Below are 18,977 nucleotides of genomic sequence, written 5' to 3' on the forward strand. Positions count from 1 at the left end.
GGATGCGTGTAACCTGATGTGTGTATAAAAACACTACTCACGCACGATTGGGGGAAGAGAAAATACTATATAATGTCCCCAATTTCGCAGGACCCACAGATTTTATTTCAGGTGGGGACAAGGGCCAGCAGTGTGAAGACAGGGGGAGAAGGGAGTCTACACGTTCGGAAGCCCCACCGCCCTAAACTGGAGCGAACGCCCATGCTGCCCTTTTGGCACCTGTCGCTGATTCTTCACAGCACTACTTAATTCTTATGGAAATGATTGTATTACAAGACTTATTTTGATTAGAATAGGAGAATTTAACAAGTCATTTTATTTTTATTTATTTTGAATCATCTCATTAATTCTAAGTGGAAGTACCTCATCAAGAAGGGAGTAAACTAATTAAAAACAGAGAAAAGATTACCTACCCAGTGGTGGTAAGCACAAACTTACTGGAAAGAATATGAGATAAACTTCAAAATGGCAAAGCGAAATCTTAAAAATAAGATTGTAGTCTTCTCTGTGACACAGGAAATGAACTTAGCCTGGGGAAGTGCTCCCCCTAGTGGTCTGACCTTTCATAGGCACTTGAACAAAACCCAGCGAATTCCTAGGTCAAATAGGATGGCACATAAATAGAAAACTTTATTAAATCATACCTTGATGTTAGGGTGACTTAGAAAGAATTAAATTCATTAGCTTCTGAATTATAAATAACTCAAGATATGTGCAGCTAAAACAACAGTCTTAAATGTGCAAAAATGTCCGTCAAATCGATACATATTTTAAATTCTTCATAGGTTCAGCTCTTAGGAAATACAAAGTTCAAAATATATTCATAACTAAATAATTGGAATTAAATAGTGAATAATAATCTGTAAGTAGAGGTTCTTTCATCTAACAAATATTTTTTGTATCCTAGGCACTGTTCTAGGTACCAGACATACCAATGAACAACAACCAAAAATAACTGCCCTATTTTAAATTTAAAGAAAAATATAGTCCTTGAAATGTTTACTGATTGAATATTTTCATAATTGTTTTAGATTTGTTCTGTTCTTAGTGTTTATTTAGGCAAAAAAAGAAATCTGACATTTAGTAGATTCGATCATTTCCTCCTTAAACACATACTCTACAAAACTCCAGCCTCTTTTGTACCTGCTGGGCATCCTGCGACTGCCTGGGAAACTTACTAGTTATCAGGTACTCAGCCTGGGCGAGATACCCAGAACTGCTCGAGTTGGACGCAAGCTTGGGAGCAGTGCCTGCATCTGTTGTGGGGGAGCTTTTCCCTCAGTGCTTGGCTGAAATACTCTCCAAAGGCCAAGAGTGCCTGCCCACTGAGACACACTGAGCTGTTGTCACCTGGTACAGAAACTTCATTTTAGTTACGTATTTTTTCTACTAGAAAACAAGGTAGATAATTTTAGCATTATATTTTATCAAATACCTGCACACCACAAACATTATTTCATTGAAAACTATCCAAGAAAGTGTAAAAACAGTAACTGGTTTTGTACACCTTAGTTTGGTTGAGAAACTTCTATAGGCAAACAGAAGGTATCTAATAAGTATTTACTACACTGAACAGTTTTCAGAACAAGATGAAAATCTAACTCTGAAGACTATTTTATATCTTGTACATAGATGTCTTCAAAATATACACTTCAAAAATAAATCATATAATTATCCAGACTTGTTTGGTGATGCCTAAGTTTCCTAACATTTGTGAAGAAATCACATGTAAAAGTAGTCACTTCAATGCAATTAAATGCTATTCTTAAAAACGGATTCTTTAAAACAGTGGTTCTCAAACTTTAGCATCCATCAGAATCTCCAGGAGGGAAGTTTTTTAAACTATAGATTGCTGGCCTGCCCCCAGAGATCCTGACAAGTTTCCAGGTGATCTAGGCACTTTGAGAACCACTGCCCTAAGATAGATACTCTAGAATTCCAACTAATAAGCAATGCCCCTTTGCCATTGCTTTCTCTAATAGTAAATAAATAAAAACATTTCAGATATAGCTTCATCAAACTTTAAATTTTTAGACTCTTGGAAGGTCCAATTTAAATAGAATAAAACATAAAACTTACTCATCTTGGCCCTTAATGATTCCCATGAGTTCAAAAGACAGAACCACAGGGCAGTCCAGGACTGGATAAACCTGTGACCACATGAAAACATTACTTACAAAATACAACTATTAGGGGACAGGGACTTTGCTCCAGTCTCTTCCAGGCTTCTTTGCCTTAGAAAATCCAGTAAGAAATCATGAAGAGCACCACACTCAGAGCAGGAACACGACCTATCAGGAACGTGTACGTAAACACACACACGGAACGGCCAGACTTAAGACTCAGACTCAGGAACTTCTTCGTCAGGACAGCAGTAATATTCCACAAAACATATCTGTCCGTCTTCATTTCTAATCATATACTGTAATGAGAGGAATCCTCGGTTATCTGTCCGAATAGACACCTTACAAGACAGGACTAATGCCTTTGTAGAGGGCTTCAGTAAAGAAATCTTGTATCTGTAGAAGAATAAATAAAAGGCTGTTATTTGGACACACTTTAAGCAGTGCTCATAATTCCAAGGAAAGGACAAAAATTAGCCAACAACTACCAAGTAGCAAATATAAGAATAAAATCAAATCCTTGTCTAATTTACTAGTATTTTCTCATTTTAAAAATTTCATCCCTTATTACAATCCAAAATCCCCAAGTAAACCCAGCAACCTACTGTTTATTGATTGGTTGGTTGATTGATTGACTGAATTATAATCAGTTTACAATGTTGTGTCTATTTCTGGTTCACTATTTACTTTTTAAATGCTACACTTTTATCAACACATTGAAAGTTTTAAAAAATTTAACAGAAATGTGGTAGTTAACCTCCCCTTCATCACCAATGACAACCTTTACAGTAAGAACTGACCTGTTGACCTGGGTCTGAGTACACTGAAATGATTCCATCAAATCAGAATCTTTGGGATAGTCAAGGTGTGAGCTTCCTGCATTCCCAAAAGTAGATAACCTGTAGTAGAAAACAAGCAACTCATTTATTCATTGGTCCAACAATAAGCCACATTAGGATCCAAATAAAGACAACACTTGCTTAATAAAGCTCATTCTGTTGAATGAAACAGATATGTAAACACATGCTGAAAATGCACGGTAACAATTACATAATGAAGATTCCTGTAGGATGCTGTGGGAGTATAGGAGAGCTGGCAGCTAGTAAACAGCTTTGAAAAAAATCAGTCACAAAAGGAATTGGTGAGGGGTGGGCTGCTTCAATTTCATTACCTTAATTCTTCTCAGACATTGTCCTTTCCTCACCCTTAAATGAGAAGTATGTAACAGTAGAGTTGACGAGTGACAAAGACCCTGGTCTAAGTCAGCTGCCAGCCTGGGGTCCTGTTCCCTATCTTTACTGCCACACTAAGCAGTTACGGCTTTTCTGTATCCCAGACTGCAATCAGGATGTTTTATGGTTTTCCTCGCTTGGTAATATCAGCAGTTTGTAGGCAATTTATAAATGTATGTTTACTTAATGTGCAAGCACTCACCACTTGCTATAGGGATAACAGGCGGATGAGTACTCTTCTAGCACAAGAGAGAAGACCTATGTGCTGATTTCCCCTAGGACCCATCTTTTCTCTCTTATAACGTAACCTCTTTCTCTGAGTCAAGTCGTCCATGCCCAGCCATGATGATGGTTCCCAAATCTAAATTTCTGGGCTAGACTCTCTCCTGAGCTCTAGATCTGTATGTCCAGCTACTGCCTAGTGTCACAGGCGCCTCACATTTAACACATCCAGAAACAGTATTTCAACTTCCAGTTCCCCACCACCAAACAGTTTCCCACAGGGGAGATGACACATACCATGACCCATCTGGTTACCCATGCTGAGATCTTTAATATGGGGATCCTCTGGAACACTCTTGTTTCAGTGAATCTTAATTCATATCACTGCTTAAGTAGGGTTCTGTTGATTTCTATTTTGGTTAACATTTTAACCAATCTTGAGCCAAATTTTTAACTGCCTAAGCCATGAAAAGGGCCTGCCGTTCTTCCACAGCAGATACAAAAAGAACAGTTACACCTCTCATATCATGTGTATTTAACTTCCTACTCTTTACTATTATGAAATATTTCAAAAGAGAAGAAATATTTAAATTCTCTCTCCAAATTGATTCTAATCCTGAAAAGAGTTCTGCCCCTTCATAATTTATTGGGCCAAAATATGAGAAGCAGCTTGACAGCTTTTAACATTGTATTCCTGCAGAAAACTGCCCTCTTTTAGGATGCTCATCCTGACCTTTCCTCCCTAAGGACTCATCTATTGGTTCCTGAGGATCTATGTATATTATTTTAGAATTTGATGGCATGTAATTTTGTTCCCTCTGAGGTGTTTCACATATTTCCTCTTCACCTTGATTTTAAGCTGTTCCTTCCTGTTGTGCTTAATAAGGCAAATATGCACACAGGAGGTGATCAGTAAATACTTAGTGGATGAACCATGTCTAGAAAATACCTACTTCCTTTGGTATTCTGTACTAACTTGAAAGAAAGAGATACCATATAACATGAACACCTTTTCCAAAAGTTTAAGCCCAGTTTTCCTCACGATGCCCCCTGACCCACAACAGTAAGGAGGACAACAAGGAAAAGACCACTAGTTTGTGAATTCGGAGACGGGGCTACTCTCCTAGAAACCAACACTACCTGTGAAGCTTTGGAGAGTGAGCTAATCTTCCCGGGTCCTAAGGGTCCTGACCTTAGTATGAGCTAAGGTAAAAGCTCTCTGAAGTTCTCAAAATTCTAATAACCTGGATAATAAAAGGTCTGCATCTTAAGCAAACGTGTAAGTAGGGAGATGGAGTCAACTGCTGTCAAGTACCTGAAATAAGGCTTATCTGGAGACATGGTGATCTGTAGGACCTCGCTCGTCATATCCAATTCGGAAAATGCTTCACGGAGCCCCTCTGACTGCAGAATAATTTTATTAATAACATTGGTGCTGCAGAAATCAAAGTCCAGGGTCTCCTCAGGCTCCTGTGTATTGATTTTACAGACTGTCACCACTCCACCTTCTTCCAGAAATAGCATCAAAGGGTAACCGTAGCCTTGGTAACACATCCGAAGTGCAGTTAAAGTCCCTGCGATGGAAAGAAATCACACTTTGGGCCTGGCTTTATAGCTCTGGGTTCAGCTCCTCCTCAAATAATGCAAAAAACTCCCTCCTCAAGAGTATTTTATTCTGTCCAATTTCTAGCATGTATGTATGTATCTCCTTATAAGAAGGGATCACATCTTCCCTGATGACAGTTGTGTGTCGACAATTCCAAAAATAACTTCAAGAAATTGGGGAACCAGAACAAAATGTAATGTAACTCTTTGAAACTCATTTTCCAGGTTGCCAAAAACCACCTGCAAAATAGCTTGTTGATTCTACATATACAACGTCAGGCTGGAGAATCTACGTGGTCCAATACTGTGTGTCATAGAACTGCTGCAGAGTAGGCTATGCCATGGCTGAAGGTTCAGTTTGTGCAACAGTGGATTGCTTCGATACTGTCTTCCTATAACCTCACTCTATTCACTGTGATAAGGATCCCTCCAACCTTTTCCATTGGGAGACAGTCTTTACATTGCCTCAGATTTTAAGATCTAATTGGGAGGAAAAGAGTGGCTAATGGTGGGCAGGGTTTTACCACTGCAAGCCGTTAGAGAGGAGGAGTAATATGACAGACCTTCCAGCTCCTGTCTCTTACTGGGTGGAGAACCACAGTGAGGAATGGGGGAAGGCAGAGGCTTTTATGAAAAACCAGCTGGGGAACACGGCATTAAAAAAATTTATAATTTTAGCCAATTCTAATAATAATGGAATTGTCAGTACAAAATTAAAATATATTTTCTAGAGAACCATAACTGAATTTTTTCTAGTAATATCCAGATTCCTTTCCTGTGAAAAAGAAATCATTCGTCTTGGGATTCCTTGTAGTTTTATACCCATAGCAACCAAAGTCACTATTCCTAAAAATACATCAGTATTTTAAAGGAAAGCATTTAGGAAAATAAACATAATTTATAAACAGGGCTTAAAGAAAAAAAGCAAACAAATTTTGAACACAGTAAACTGGGAGTCAGGAGAATTGGTTTCCATTTTTCTCTGCCGCCAACTGTAATTCTGGACAAGTCAGAAAAAAGAAGCAATTAAAATATATTTCCCAATGTTAAAGATATTTAAGACATGTTCAAAGTCTTCTTTTGATTAGTTTAAATTTAAAATCTTAAAAGCTTTGTAAATTTAAAAAAATGGATGGGTGTAAATACTTTTGCAAATATGAAAAGAACCACAAGCATATGTTCTGTTAATATTATGAAAAATCAGAATCCATGACTGTGGCAAATGAAAAATGAATCAGCAATTAATTTTCTAAAGAAATGTTTATATTACTTATATTCTAATAACTTTTCCTGTATTTTTCTGACCATTCTGTATAATGCTTTTATGTTGTTATAATGATAATAAAATGGTTCACCTGGAGTAGGACTTGATCCAAAAATAGATAAACAGTCTAAGAGGACGGTTAAATTAATTCGAAAAGTAACAGACTCTTCTTGAACTGTAAATTCTTGAAATATTCCAGCCTATGAAAAAAAGTAAATGTGAAAATGTACGTACATGAAAGAATGAAAACTTAACACTAAGGCTCTAGAGTTCCCTTTTAAATGGTTTTAAAATAACAATATTGTGCTAAACCCATTAAAGTAATTTCTGATTACCAATCAAAACATCTTACGCTTTCCAACTGTGATCCATTAGAACACTACTCAATAGTTTAAAGGTGTAAGAGTGATTTCGATTCCATGCCAAACTTTATAAGGATCCTTCATCTAGCTTGGATCTAAACTATCCCCCACGTGACTCTCTTGTCTCCTTTTTGTGCCCATCACTTCAGCTAAAGTCATTTGGAAAACAGCCAAACAATTAGACAATTAATGAGTGATACTGGTTTTCAATTTCTTCTGAGGACAGGAACCATGTCTTAGTTATCCCTCTATACCTAAGGTCATACAGTGCACTTAGGTGTTCCCCAAAAATGCTGAATTAATCTGAAATCCTATCTGAACCATACAAATAATACAATGTAAGAACAAGTAGATTATAACCAATGCAAGGAAATTTTTTTTAATAATAGGGAGATAGTGGTAAAGTGTTATTATGGAAAAAAATATTCTGAGGTCTTCATCCCAACTCAGCCACCTGCCAGCTGTAGGACCACTGACAAATCCATTAAAACTGTCTTAGTTTTCACATATGTAAAGTGGGAATAATAACAGAACCCACCTTGTAAGACTACTGTGATGATTAAATGAATTAAATATATAAACATATAAAACACTCAGTAGAGTGAGCGCCTGACCTATACTTTATTTTTATTTGGAGGGGGAGTTATTATTTTACTATTATTAAGGAATCCACTTCTATGACTTCTGTGAAGCCCAGGCTTGGGTAACGGTGGCAAGCCCTGAAGGGAGCTCTACCCTACTCTGGACTTTCTGGTCATAACCACTGTCTTCTCTATCTCAGCTGAAAACCCAAACACAGGAGGCCTCAATCTCTGAACTCCTCCCTCCCGGAAGATGCCAAAGCCAACTATATGAGAGGTTTTATCAAAGGAGAAGACGACCTTATCCTCCCAGAAGACAAATCCTCTACTTTGCTTTATGAGGCAGATAGCAACCCCAAACCACAGACAGGTTGGGACCTGCGCAGGCCTCACACTGGCCTATACATTGGCTTAATATATTTTAGACATTATTATTAACCATTATCTCTGTAAAACAAGATGGGAAAAGAATTCAAATAATGACATTATGTTCTACAACTTAAATGACGTTTGTTAAAACGTTCGGAATTCACTGACCTCGGTGAAGAATATCACATGTCACAGGCTTAAAGGTGCCTTACTTCCGTACCTGAATAAAAGCATTTGCTTGCACACATTTTGCGTTTTCCACTGTCACCTTGATTCCATTCTTAGTAGCGAAACACGTGGCATGTTCTCGGAAATGAATGGCCTTCAAGATAGTGGAGAGATTCCTGACGTTGTCAAGGCTGGCCACTAAGCTGTAATCACTCTCATCTGGGATCGGCTGGGTTAGGAGGGGCATGGTCCACGGCGCATTCGGCTCCCGGGGATGCTCCCGGTGCCAACACCCGCGCCCGCGGGTCGCGAAACACCTGATTAGATTTGACAATAAAACTCCGCGTCAATGCCGACGAGGCCCGCGATCTCAACCCGCGCGGAGCCAAGTGCAAAAGGCCTGGACGATGATGGTAGAACCCGGCCGACCAGGGACCGAACCCCACCTCTGCCACGTAACTGTCTAACTCTGGGGGAAACTACTGATGTCTCTAAGCTGCGGTTTCCTTGTCGCTAGTATGGGAATAGTAACACACGAAAAGTTGTGAAGGATGAAAATACGCTCCTAACACGGCCATTCACTCGGGCCAGTTCCTCACGCCAAACTGAGGCTACGCATCCCAGGAGACGGCTTGGAGCTGTCCTTTGTCACTAAATTTGCCCCTAACAGAACAGCCGATGGGAGGCAGGCCCCAGTCCTCCCCGACAGCACGGCTCACCAGCCCGCCGCGGGACCGCACGCGTTACTAGTCTCGGGATCCGGAGAGCCCAAGCCCAAACCCTACCTCTACGCCGCGTCCCGGAGACAGCTCCCGGGAAATTGGAGAGAAAGTGGGAGACTCCCGCCACTCTTTTCAGATCGGCCGGCCACTTCCGCCCCCGTCACCACTGAGATAGACGAGGCCTAGAGAGTCGAGCGTGCAGTACCACAGAGACAGGAAACAGGCACCATAGAGCTGTAGGAGGACCGCCGAGAGAAGCCCCGGGACCATAGAGATGGGAATGCGGAGCGAGCGGCAGAGCCGGAAGGAAGGCCCAGAACGTAGGCGCGCAGCAAGATGGCGGCGACTAAGAGGAAACGGCGTGGAGGCCCAGCGGGTCAGGCAAAAAAGCTAAAAAGAACCGAAAAAGATGCCAAGCCGCCTGCTAAGGCCAGCGACGTAGCAGAGGAGGCGGAAGGGGAAGAGAGAGATCGTATCCCAGGCCCGGTTTGCAAGGTAGAGGGGGCTCTGCGGCCTCGGCTCCACGGGCCTTCTTTGGGACTACCTACCTGATAACGGCTCTGCGGGTTCCCGAGTTGCTGGGTTGTTGTGGGAGCTCAGTCTCAGCTCTCCCGGCGGGATCTGTGCTGTGTTTACATCTTATCCTCGTGCACGTGGCCGCCCTCCTGGAGGCGGTCGGCTGAGCAACTGGCCGGTCGTCAGAGCTTTTCGCGGCTCACAGAGAAGGGAATTAAGGGGACTAGTTCCTGTGTTCCGTCTTCTAGCCGTTCCACGTTTTGTTGGGTTGTTGTTGGAGAGTAGTTCGTTTCACTAAAGTTACTTCTCGCTATTGACTATACCCCTTCCAGGTATTAATATTCCCATATTCAGCCATAGTTAGCTAAGGTCAGTTAGGGATACTGAAGCTTGTAATGCGGTCCTTCAAAAAGTTGCTGGTCTTGGGACTGTGATTTTGACTTGTTTGATCTTCAACTGTCATGGGATAACGAAAGCTGAAGTAGACAGTATGAGCTTTACTTATATTCGACGAAGTTTTATCATGCCAGGCACTGTAAAAGGTTAGGTTTCCCCTGTTTTGGAATTGCAAAACTAGAACTTGATCACTGCCTCTTAAAATGTTGGCTGTTAGAAGGAAACTACTCATATATAAGTTGATGGTTTTTATTCAAAAGAAGGTGAACCCAAGTTGTTGGATCTTTCATTCACCTGAGAGCTCGTTAAGCTAGATCAAAGACTGTGGAGACAAGAACTGCGTTTGACTAATTTCTGTATCTCCCCAGCTTAGAGGAGATCTCTACTACGTAGTGAGTGATGAATAAATGACCCTTTGTGCTGTGGTGGGGTGGCAAGCACTGGGAAAGGAGTTAGCTCTGAGGAATGAAAGATGAGCTTGAATGCTAGCCCTGCTGTTAATTAATAGGGAAATGTTTTTTGAGCTTTTTTCTGCAAATTAAGAGGAAGAAAATGTGATTTACTTTTTGTGACGAATAAGCTGGACTTCCAGTAGATTTTCAGTGAATGTTACTGCTCTCACTTTTCCCCTTAGGAACTAGAAGGATGGAAATATGATAGTGTTTATGATCTGAGTCATAATATAAAAAATTCTACTTAAGTACAGAAAATGAAGATTGCTTTTACTCTGGGATAACCAAGTAAGGGATCAGGAAGGATTTATGTAGCCTTTGAGCTGCATCCCAAGGTAAGGGCAAAATTCCAATATTCAGAAATGAGCGAGAACAATGTAAGGGAGAGAGAGAAAAACAAAACAAAACTGAACAAAGGTGTTGAAGTAGAGGAAATGCTGAAAGTTTAAAAAAATACAGCCAAATTGGCTAAAGTGTGGGGTCGATTTGGGACAATAGTGAGGTAGAAATATAAATATTTTAGAATTCAGTGTTAAGCTGTGTCATTTTGGACCTTGTTTAGAAAAGCCTGGAAGGTAAAGATGTGATTGGAGCAATGCTTTAAGAAGTTAAGCAGGTGCTAGTCTGCTTTACCTACGGTAGGAGCTCCTAGCTGGGAAGACTAAAATTTAGGAGATCGGCAATTGATATGAGATTATAAGAATCTGAAAGAAGGCAGTATCACTAGGAAAGGATTAAGAGTTGTTGCAAAGAAATTGACATTTCTTAGTGCTTATGATATGAGAGGATAAGGGCAAGTGGAAGATTCAGAGCATGGGGGACTGAAATGGTGGTGACATCAGAAGTATAAACAGCAGGGCAATTTACTGGATTTTAAGCTTTAGCATTCTAGAGTTGAATTTGAGGTAAGTTAAGTTAGGCTAGAAGAAGTTCCTTACCTTTCTGTAGAGTTGGCAGTTGAAGCTGTGGAAATGGTTGTGAGAACTGTCCTGGAAAGATCAGAAGTAAAACAGAGGGCTAAGAAAGAATCTTTAGAATCAAGAGAAAGAATTGGAGAGATTAAAGGAAAAAACTGAAAAGATAAGAAAACAAGGAAAGCATTTTTGGCTCGCAAATGGGGTCAGTGAATGCTGCTGAGAGATTGACTTAAAGGTTAAAATCAGGATTATTTGGCTCACTACTCTTGGAAGCTTTATCTTTAAGCAAACAAACAAGGTAGCTTCACTATGAGATTTTGAAGTCTTCTTTTTTTTTCCCCTTTAGGGCAGGTGGAAAAATAAGGAACGGATTCTTATCTTTTCTTCCAGAGGAATAAATTTCAGAACAAGACATTTAATGCAAGACTTGAGAATGTTGATGCCTCATTCTAAAGCAGGTGCGTATATATATGTATATACTTAAAAATTAGTGTTTATAAACTTGCTTACTGATGTGTTTTCACTTTGTGTCACACTTTATTTGTTCAGCCTTGTCAGGTAAAGAGCCATGACTTCTCAGACGTTTCTCTATTCAGTGCCAAGATTTTTCCAGTTAATATTTTTTAGAATCCTTTGCAAAACTCATTAAACATTCTCTTCACTTTCTTAAACAGATATCCTAATTAGCAAAACATTTCTTGAAGGTCCAGGAATGCCTTCATTGTAATGTTCTCAGAGAACTTGTTTGTCCAACTAAATATTTCAGGACTGCTATGAATTACTTTCTGCATTTAAAAAAAAAGAAAAAAAAAAAAACAACGTGTTCTTATTAAAAATTTAATGGACCTGGAGTAGGATTTCAGGCACCTTTAAGTTGGGGCTCAGCCTACTCCTAAATGCCAAGCCTATTCTTTTTAGCAATGTGGTATCTTAGAGGCAACTGAAGATCATCTGGTTTGGGGTTTAGAACCATGGCAGTGCTATCATGAGACTGTTTTTGTGCCTGTGTTAGGAGGTGCTTTTGATTTTAGTTGTAGGTGATAACTTAGTTCCTTAGACCAATGTTCCTCAAATTGAGGTCTGCTATTGCATCTTCAGATCCCTGAAACAAACTAAGAGAATTTTAATTTATTTTGTTTCTTAAGTGAGTGTTCCTTGAACCAGAGTCCTAGAACGTAGTTTGTGGTTTGTGAAAATTTTTCTGTTTTTGAAAAGGATTCATAGAATGCAGGCAAAGCCCATTTTATTGCACTTCAGTTACTGCGTTTTAAAACAAATTGAAGGCTCATGGCAACCCTACATGGAACAAGTCTGTTGGCGCCATTTTTCCAATGGCATTTGCTTACTTTTTGTGTGTGTGTCACATTTTGGTAATTCTTGGAATATTTCAAACTTTTATTATTGTTTTATTTGTTGTTGTGATCTGCAATCAATGATTTTTGATGTTAGCCACTGTGACTCACCTGGGGCTCAGATGATGGTTAGCATTTTCTAGCAATAAAGTATTTTTTAATTAAGGTATTACATTTTTTTGACATAACACTGTTGCACACTTAATAGACTATGGTATAGTGTAAACATAACTTTCATATGCACTGGGAAACCAAAAAATTCATGTGACTTACTTTATTAAGATATTTGCTTTATTGTGGTGGTCTGGACCTGACCTGGCAGTATCTCTGAGGCCTGAACACAAAGTCTGAACACAAAACACTGCTGACAGCTTAATAATTCCTGAGAACTATTATTAATCACTCACTTTTACATTTGAAAAAACAAGATTTTTTTAAAGAAGTCATGTGTTTTTAGGTCTAATCATTTTGAAGAATAGTAACATCTCATTTAAACTGAAGATTATAAAAATACTTAATATAATTTCCTAGAACATGTATGATTTGATTGAAGTAGCTTTGAAATCTTTTGTTTACTTGCTTTTTTCTCTTTTTTTAGATACTAAAATGGATCGTAAAGATAAGTTATTTGTGATTAATGAGGTAATTTTAGAAAGTAATTAAAATATTCTAGCAACATTGTATTTAGGAACAAAATATTTTGGAACACTAAAAATAGTTCATTTGAAAAATCTAAAATGATTATAAATCAGTAAAAAATGTTTAAAAAAATGTTATTCTATGAGTTAAGTTGTTTTAACATACTCAGACAAATTTTATTAACTTTAATAATTTGCCTTCCAAATTTTTATAGAACTCATTGTCTATCTCTCACAGTTTAGGGCTTCAGGATATATTATTTCTTGATCATCCTTATGTTTGTCTTCTCTCAAAAAGCATATTGAAAGCTCATTATTTTAAAAAGCTCAAATTGAATAGTATTTGCCAGTATTGAAAGTGATGTATGTGATAGTTGCTCTTAAGTTGTTGCAAACTAGTAGTGGGTTAAATTTGCAAAGTAGTGTTGAAGACTAAGCTTACATTTTAAGCAGATTTTTTAAAACCTAGAAGAATTGTTTAAAAAAAAAACTCTGTAGCTGTTAGAAAAGCTTCTATTATTCTTTTAGCAAAAATTTTTGAAGCTCTGCTGTGTTGTGGCATTATTATATGGAAACTGTTTAAATAACAATGCCCCTGTTGTCGTGAAGACTACATTCTAATGGCGGTGACAGTCCCTAGACAAGTAGTATAATTTCAAATGAAGGTATGAGAAATAAACAGGGTATGGGTTTCCAGCAACTGAAACTGAATTGGAAAACGCCAACTTAGCATTGTTATGTTTATTCTAAGACCAGTAAGAAATAGAGCATTGGACTGAAGAATTTTTTAAGTCTTAGTAGTTTAGAGTTTATAATTACTATATGTATTAGTTTGTGAATCCTATAATAATACAGGACATAGTTTCTTTGTTGCTTTTGTGTATTTCTCAGTTGTGACTTTGTAAACCCTCAAGATGTTGAAGTTTAATTCAACTTGAAATAGGTTTTATATACTTCAACCTTTCACCAATCCCTTAGTAATTTTACAGAACCAATCGCAGAAATGGTAGTACAGATAAGAGGGGGAAATGTAAATTTCTTGAGCTTAAAGTCAAAAAGCTAGAGAGTTAAAAATCAGAGTAAGTATTGTAAAGGATGTTTTAGGTTCTCTAAGGACTGTATTTTCCTACCTTGGTCAGGCTATTTGTAGTCTGCTTTATCCCTGGGGCATCAGTTTTTAGTCTTTGTAGTTTTTTTGGTAGTACTTCGTAGTCCTTTGTGCGGTATACAGGACTATGGTGAGAAGAGGCTCCCAGTAATCAGAAGTGAGGCCAGTTGTCTTTGAAATGCTAGCCAAAAAGAGTGGCTGCTTTCACCAAAGAGGTGGGCAGAGCATCTAGTTTACCTTGGGCAGAAAACCTAAGAGGAACTTAAACGTTTCTTTCTGTGAATAAATTTACCTATATTTAGACCTTTGTCGCCTGTTAGCCTGCTCAAGTATTTTTGGAGGCATCTAAATATTAATTGCATTGAATTGCTTTAGTTATTTTTCTCATCTACTTCAGTTTTCTGTACTTTGCTCCATTTAGGTTTGTGAAATGAAAAACTGCAATAAATGTATCTATTTTGAAGCTAAGAAAAAACAAGATCTCTATATGTGGTAAGAGAATGTAGTAATATTTGGGAATGTGTGAGCACATTATGGTGCCTTTTAAACTGCATCGATAGTAAGCATTTACTGCATTCTAAATTCTAATTAGTTGGAAAACCTTTTATATTTTTTAGGCTTTCAAATTCACCTCATGGACCATCTGCTAAATTCCTTGTTCAAAATAGTAAGTTGATTCAATTTAAATTTTTTGGTGAGAAAATTGAAAGTAATCTTTTGGGATAATTGTGCCAAAGTATAACTGTTTTTGTTGTTATAATTTTTCTAGTTCATACTCTAGCTGAGCTGAAGATGACTGGAAACTGTTTGAAAGGTTCTCGGCCCCTCTTGTCTTTTGACCCTGTAAGTTTCTAATTTAGTGTATAAGGTCTCATTTTCTTACTCTGCATGGTTGTTTTTTAGTGTATATAGTTGTATAATTCAATTTAGTTAACATAAAAAAACCCACAAAAATAATTTTAAGCAAAACACTGCTATTTTCAAATAACACGTTCACTCTATTTTTATAGGCTTTTGATGAATTACCACATTATGCTTTGTTAAAAGAACTCTTAATTCAGGTAAATATCTTTCCTAGAAACAGTTTTTAGTAAAATACTATAAATGAATGTCTTCCTTTAAACTTAGCTATCAGAACGCACATGGAATGTCATAGATTACAGAACTGACGTGTCCTTTTTTTCGCTAGATCTTCAGTACACCACGCTATCACCCCAAAAGCCAACCATTTGTAGACCATGTGTTTACTTTCAGCATTTTGGATAACAGGATATGGTTTCGGAACTTTCAGGTTAGCTTTATTAACTTTTAACTGTACTTTGAAATAAGTTAGGGTATGTGATGTTTATAGACATAGAAAATGCAAACGATAAATCCTTTTCTTTTAAATGGGTTTCTTTTCCCCTCAGACTTGTAGTAAATAACTACTGCTTAAGTTCATGGCTATCAGCGGATGTGGAGTATGGGTTTTCTAACAAGCCACTATATGTTCAGTAAAATAGAAGCTTCTCTCCCAAGAGGTTAGAATCTACTGGGGGAGGGGTGGGGTTAAGACGTAGAAAAACATAACCCCTGTAGAAAGCATTCAATGAGAACTATTAGGTGAGTCATACAGTGACTCATTCAGGAGGAGAGGTGATTCTGGAAATCGTGAAGCAGGAGTTTGGCAAGATAATAAGCGCAGAGAGGTGGTGAGGTGGAGAACAGCAAGACAAAATTTCAGACAGCTTGTGAAGTGCTGCATGTGCTGTTATGTTGGGTACCTTGCGTTGGGAGTTAAACATACCCCCTTCTTAACCTCTGAGGGCAGGCATACCTTAGCCAACAGTATTAATATTTGTAGTTCAGAAGTTGCCTCTTAATTCCACAATCAGTAGCCATTCAAAAATAAATTTTACCATGTATTCTTTTATATACCTTTTAATCTAATTTGAATTAGATTTATAAAAGCAACTTAGGGGTTGATTTAAATTTTGAAAGGGGGCCCCGTAGGCAAATCACATTTAGTTACCGTGGTTGCAGTTTTAAATATTCACTTAACCACAGTTTTTCAAGAAGACTTGCATTGTAGAAGCAAGATACAGACCAAATTGAAATGACTCAATTTGGAAAGAACACACTGAAAAAAAAAATGTATATTTTTCCATGACAACTACTATATTTCAGAACATATTGATGATTTTGCACTTGCCAAGTTTCACTTCCACAATAATTTTATTGGTTATCAGTTCTTTTAGGCACGTTTGTAATGAGGTCATAGTCAATATATATACCTTTTAGGAATGGTATAATCAAACCAAAATGAAATGTTTCCTTTTTATTAAAGATCATAGAAGAAGATGCTGCTCTGGTAGAAATAGGACCTCGTTTTGTCTTAAATCTCATAAAGATTTTCCAGGGAAGTTTTGGAGGACCAACTTTGTATGAAAATCCTCACTACCAGTCACCAAACATGGTAAGCTGTTTCTGTTATTCAGTGCCCCCTCAATGTCTCAGAACTCTTGGCCAAGATAATTCTGTCAAGGAATTACTGTTCTGTGAACTATGAAACTGAATTTGGATTTTGCTGCATACAGTCTTGCAAATTACTACTTTTTTTTTTTTTAATGACACGATGTGAAGGGAAATAGGGTTCATAAGTGAATATCCTTGCCATACATAAAATGCTTATTTTCATTTCAAAAGTGCCTGTAATGTTTTGTTTCTAGCATCGGCGTATCATAAGATCCATCACAGCTGCAAAATACAAAGAGAAACAGCAAGTCAAAGATGTGCAGAAACTGAGAAAGAAAGAACCAAAGACTATTCTTCCCCATGATCCCACTGCAGATGTTTTTGTTACACCAGCTGAGGAAAAGCCGATAGAAATTCAGTGGGTAAAACCAGAGCCAAAAGTCGATTTGAAAGCAAGAAAGAAAAGGATTTACAAAAGGCAAAGAAAAATGAAACAGAAGGTGAACAGTGGGAATGCAAAGTGAATCAATGGATAACTAATTTGTTTTCAGTTGTTTTTATATTTATTTTCTATTCAGTGTGTAAATACTTTTGTTATCCAGGGCTGTCTTATATCTAATTAGTGTGGCATTTAAAAGAAAAATGAAAATTAAGATCTTGTGGCTTCAGTGGCATCTGTGTTTTTCTAAATAAAATATCACCAGAACTCATCAGTTAATTTCTGTTTCTCTTTTCAAAGCTTGTTTGGTATTATTAAAAACTTAGCACACTTAAGTTTTAGGCCTGTTCTCTTGGATTAAAATTTTGAGGTTAGCAAGACTGAAATTCCAACAAATTTTTTGGGTCATTACTACTTGTAAAACAGCATTAGGCACTCTGAGAGCCTAGTTTCAGATGGTAAAGTTGGGATAGCCTAGTAGAAGGGAAAACGTGTTACTGAGGTTTGAATCCCTGAGTCACAAGTCAGTGAGGCCCTGGAAAAGCCAACTTCTCATCTTGGTTTCTTCTCTTGAAAAAGAATGTGTAAAAATACTTAGGTTTTACAAATCAAATAAGTTAATACGTGTGTTGAAAGCTTTCTGTAGATTACAAATTTAATTTAGAAGCAGGTGTAAATTACTTACCAAATTAACACTAAAACGAAGAAAAATGGGACAGTTGTTAAGAGTGCACCAAAACATTTGAATTTCTCCCCTTATGAAAGAACTTTATTTGAAGCAAGGAGAGCACTTGCCTTACCACCCTGGGGGTAGGTTAGTAACAGGGAAAGAAAAGATTCTGGGTCCAAGTGGCCCTAGACAGGATTGGGTCATGCATGTGGTGTTTTGTCACCTTATTTTTATTTCAGGCTGATCATTTCCTCATGTCTTTGTTCTGCAACATGATTAGTAATTACATGGCATTCTACCCTGTCACAGCTATCTAAACAGTCCCCTATTGTTGGATATTTGAGTATTTCAGTTTTATGTTTTTCTCTGGTATAGGTGTTTGCAGCAAACATTTCTATTCCTATATTTTGTACAATATTTGTGGTTTCCTATAAGTAGGACTCAGGTCAAAAGTTATGAACATTAAGACATTTTAATTGTCCCCCTAAATACTGTATTTCATCAGAGGTTGATTTTCATTTCCTTGTACTCTTGCTAATGGTGAGATAATCTTTGTCAATTCGATAGATAAAAAAAGGAATACTTTTTTGGGGGGCTAGGTAATGGTTTTTGTTTTTGTGTGGTAGTTACATGAATTTGTGAGTTCTTTTATATAGTAAAGTTTTTCTAGACATCTTTTCTAGTTTGTCACTTGCATTTTAATTTTGTCTTTAGATCCATCTGCAGGCAGAATGATCAGTTTTTCCATTTCAGTTTTTCTCAATTTTCTGCTAAGAATTTCTTGAGTGTACAGTTAGGTTACTTTATCTTGAAATAGCCTGTTAGGCTAATTATCTTGAAATCCAGATTATGTAGGTAATTCAAATCAGAGGTTCACTGTAAATACTTTTATGTGGCTAATGAAGGGCAAATCTGGTTAAGTCCAGGAAAAAAATGGCAATTTAAGCAATTGAATATAGGATGAAAATAAGACAGCTGTATTCAGAATTCATTGCTAAACACCCATATCTCAAGAAGTTAATTACAGGTTGTAAACATAAACTGGATCAACAAGTGAGTTTGAAGACCCAAAGTTAATATTTTTTAAGTGTCTGTTGTAGAGTTTTAATGGAACTTATAATTTAACAATTGTCAGTTTCCATGTAAAGGTATTTTTTTGTCCCCAGTTATTTCACTTTCACAGTCATTTATGTAGATACCTCATTTGAATGAGAATTCCTCATCTCCCAAGTCCATATTCATTTAGAAGTCAACTTGTTTTGCAGGGGAGGATATAGCTCAAGTGCTAGAGCACACGCTTAACATGCATGAGGTCCTGGGCTCAATCCTGAGTATCTCCTCTAAGAATAAATAAATAAATAAACCTAATTACCCCCTCCCCCAAAAA

At 37.6% G+C, this 18,977-nt stretch overlaps 3 protein-coding genes across 4 annotated transcripts in view; 2 read left to right on the top strand and 1 right to left on the bottom strand.

Annotated features, from left to right (window-relative positions):
• TTC23L (tetratricopeptide repeat domain 23 like) overlaps positions 1–7,970 on the top strand; it is a 57,141-nt gene extending 49,171 nt beyond the window's left edge. Inside the window, exon 13 of the mRNA XM_064479952.1 lies at positions 7,590–7,970. The gene's annotated coding sequence lies outside the window, so the exon portion shown is untranslated. The remainder of the gene's footprint in view (positions 1–7,589) is intronic.
• On the bottom strand, positions 1,407–9,265 carry RAD1 (RAD1 checkpoint DNA exonuclease). 2 transcript variants are annotated; one of them, XM_064479968.1, is made up of 6 exons: positions 9,197–9,265; positions 7,979–8,243; positions 6,538–6,646; positions 4,893–5,151; positions 2,924–3,022; positions 1,407–2,519 (listed from the first exon to the last, which is right to left on the bottom strand). In XM_064479968.1, the coding sequence occupies exons 2-6, from the start codon at positions 8,171–8,173 to the stop codon at positions 2,336–2,338; spliced, it is 846 nt and encodes a 281-aa protein (XP_064336038.1). In that variant the 5' UTR covers positions 8,174–8,243; positions 9,197–9,265; the 3' UTR covers positions 1,407–2,335. The 2 variants fall into 2 exon arrangements, with proteins under 2 accessions (XP_064336038.1, XP_010975912.1); XM_010977610.3 differs by lacking the exon at positions 9,197–9,265 and adding an exon at positions 8,712–8,811.
• BRIX1 (biogenesis of ribosomes BRX1) lies at positions 8,939–17,194 on the top strand. Its single transcript, XM_010977609.3, has 10 exons — positions 8,939–9,143; positions 11,276–11,387; positions 12,880–12,923; positions 14,449–14,519; positions 14,645–14,694; positions 14,797–14,870; positions 15,038–15,088; positions 15,217–15,318; positions 16,354–16,482; positions 16,736–17,194. Exons 1-10 carry the CDS (start codon positions 8,985–8,987, stop codon positions 17,003–17,005), a joined length of 1,062 nt encoding a protein of 353 aa, XP_010975911.1. The 5' UTR covers positions 8,939–8,984; the 3' UTR covers positions 17,006–17,194.
• Positions 17,195–18,977: the final 1,783 nt, after the last annotated feature.

This window comes from Camelus dromedarius, chromosome 3, assembly GCF_036321535.1.
Source record: "Camelus dromedarius isolate mCamDro1 chromosome 3, mCamDro1.pat, whole genome shotgun sequence".
Taxonomy (NCBI): Eukaryota; Metazoa; Chordata; class Mammalia; order Artiodactyla; family Camelidae; genus Camelus; species Camelus dromedarius.

What these genes read in the sequence shown, in the direction of transcription:
- RAD1 (XM_064479968.1), bottom strand. Translation starts at nt 8,173, where the DNA reads ATGCCCCTCCTAACCCAGCCGATCCCAGATGAGAGTGATTACAGCTTA. An exon ending in AAGCAAATGCTTTTATTCAG is followed by an intron (nt 6,647 to 7,978) that starts GTACGGAAGTAA and finishes TTTTTTTCATAG; the next exon opens with GCTGGAATATTTCAAGAATT. An exon ending in ACTCAGACCCAGGTCAACAG is followed by an intron (nt 2,520 to 2,923) that starts GTCAGTTCTTAC and finishes ATTCTTCTACAG; the next exon opens with ATACAAGATTTCTTTACTGA.
- BRIX1 (XM_010977609.3), top strand. Translation starts at nt 8,985, where the DNA reads ATGGCGGCGACTAAGAGGAAACGGCGTGGAGGCCCAGCGGGTCAGGCA. An exon ending in CCCTCTTGTCTTTTGACCCT is followed by an intron (nt 14,871 to 15,037) that starts GTAAGTTTCTAA and finishes CTATTTTTATAG; the next exon opens with GCTTTTGATGAATTACCACA. An exon ending in ACTACCAGTCACCAAACATG is followed by an intron (nt 16,483 to 16,735) that starts GTAAGCTGTTTC and finishes TTTTGTTTCTAG; the next exon opens with CATCGGCGTATCATAAGATC.